Source organism: Cynara cardunculus (genome assembly GCF_001531365.2).
Source record: "Cynara cardunculus var. scolymus isolate 2C chromosome LG 17, CcrdV1, whole genome shotgun sequence".
NCBI classification, from domain to species: Eukaryota; Viridiplantae; Streptophyta; class Magnoliopsida; order Asterales; family Asteraceae; genus Cynara; species Cynara cardunculus.
Genome location: NC_037544.1, coordinates 9,362,707 through 9,363,626, shown reverse-complemented (window position 1 = coordinate 9,363,626; position 920 = coordinate 9,362,707). Strand labels below are relative to the sequence as shown.

Sequence of the window (920 nt, the reverse complement as noted above, 5' to 3'; positions counted from 1 at the left end):
TAGATTTTTTATATTTAAAATAAGATGTTTATCCTGTATTTGATTGTATTTATCTGCAGTTAGTTACACGAATTCAGTTATGGGATGAAATCGGATAGGGATGAAAGGGTTTAAGAGTTTTAAGAGTTTAAGAGTTTTTAAGAGTTTTAGCCAAATGCATTATAATATAGTATAGATATATATATTTTGAATCTGCAGCTGAGAGGTTTCGAGTTCGCAAAAGCTGTAACCTTAGTGGCTGAACCATTCAGTGTGGAGAATGGCCTTCTTACCCCGACGTTCAAGGTGAAACTTTATCATCGTTATTGATTTCTGAAACAACTTTTATAAAAAGTAGATCTTAAAAAGGAGTTGGTGTTGTTCCAGGTGAAGAGAGCTCAGGCAAAAGCATACTTCGCAAAGGAAATATCAAAAATGTACGAGGAGCTTTCAACGATGGATCCGACTCTTGATAAACCATTATGAGTTGTTGAATTTTGGCAATAAGGTACAAGTTTTAAGATAATTGTTTAAAATGGTTGTGGATTGTTGATCTGTAGCTAGTTTATTAAATCATGTAAAAGACCAACATTAAAGATAATTCTTCAAAATTGATGTGTTACGTTTGTGTGTGTGTAGTGTGTGTGTGTGTGTTGTGGTTCAAATCAAGCATGTGTTGCATCCTCTGGACCAAATTATTGAAATCTGTATATGGAAAGCATATTGAAAATGGAAAAGTCAAACACGACCATTATATATTTAATAACTTTTGGAGCCTTCTTATTTGACATTTTGCTATACATACATTTTCTAGCATTGGTACATGGTATTATTGTTTAAGACTACTTACTTATGTGTTAAGGAAAGCGGCATGCAATCTAACCTTACAAGCTTAGTCATCATTTACACTACCGATTATAAGCAAAATCATTGTTCACTAA

At 32.8% G+C, this 920-nt stretch overlaps 1 protein-coding gene across 3 annotated transcripts in view; it reads left to right on the top strand.

The window, feature by feature from the left end:
• The window catches only part of LOC112500761 (long chain acyl-CoA synthetase 7, peroxisomal-like), a 23,457-nt gene extending 22,845 nt beyond the window's left edge, over positions 1–612 (top strand). For all 3 annotated transcript variants that reach the window (XM_025104336.1, XM_025104337.1, XM_025104338.1), the window contains 2 exons: positions 199–285; positions 367–612. In XM_025104336.1, the coding sequence (XP_024960104.1) occupies positions 199–285; positions 367–465 (186 nt within the window). In that variant the 3' untranslated portion in view covers positions 466–612. The remainder of the gene's footprint in view (positions 1–198; positions 286–366) is intronic.
• Positions 613–920: the final 308 nt, after the last annotated feature.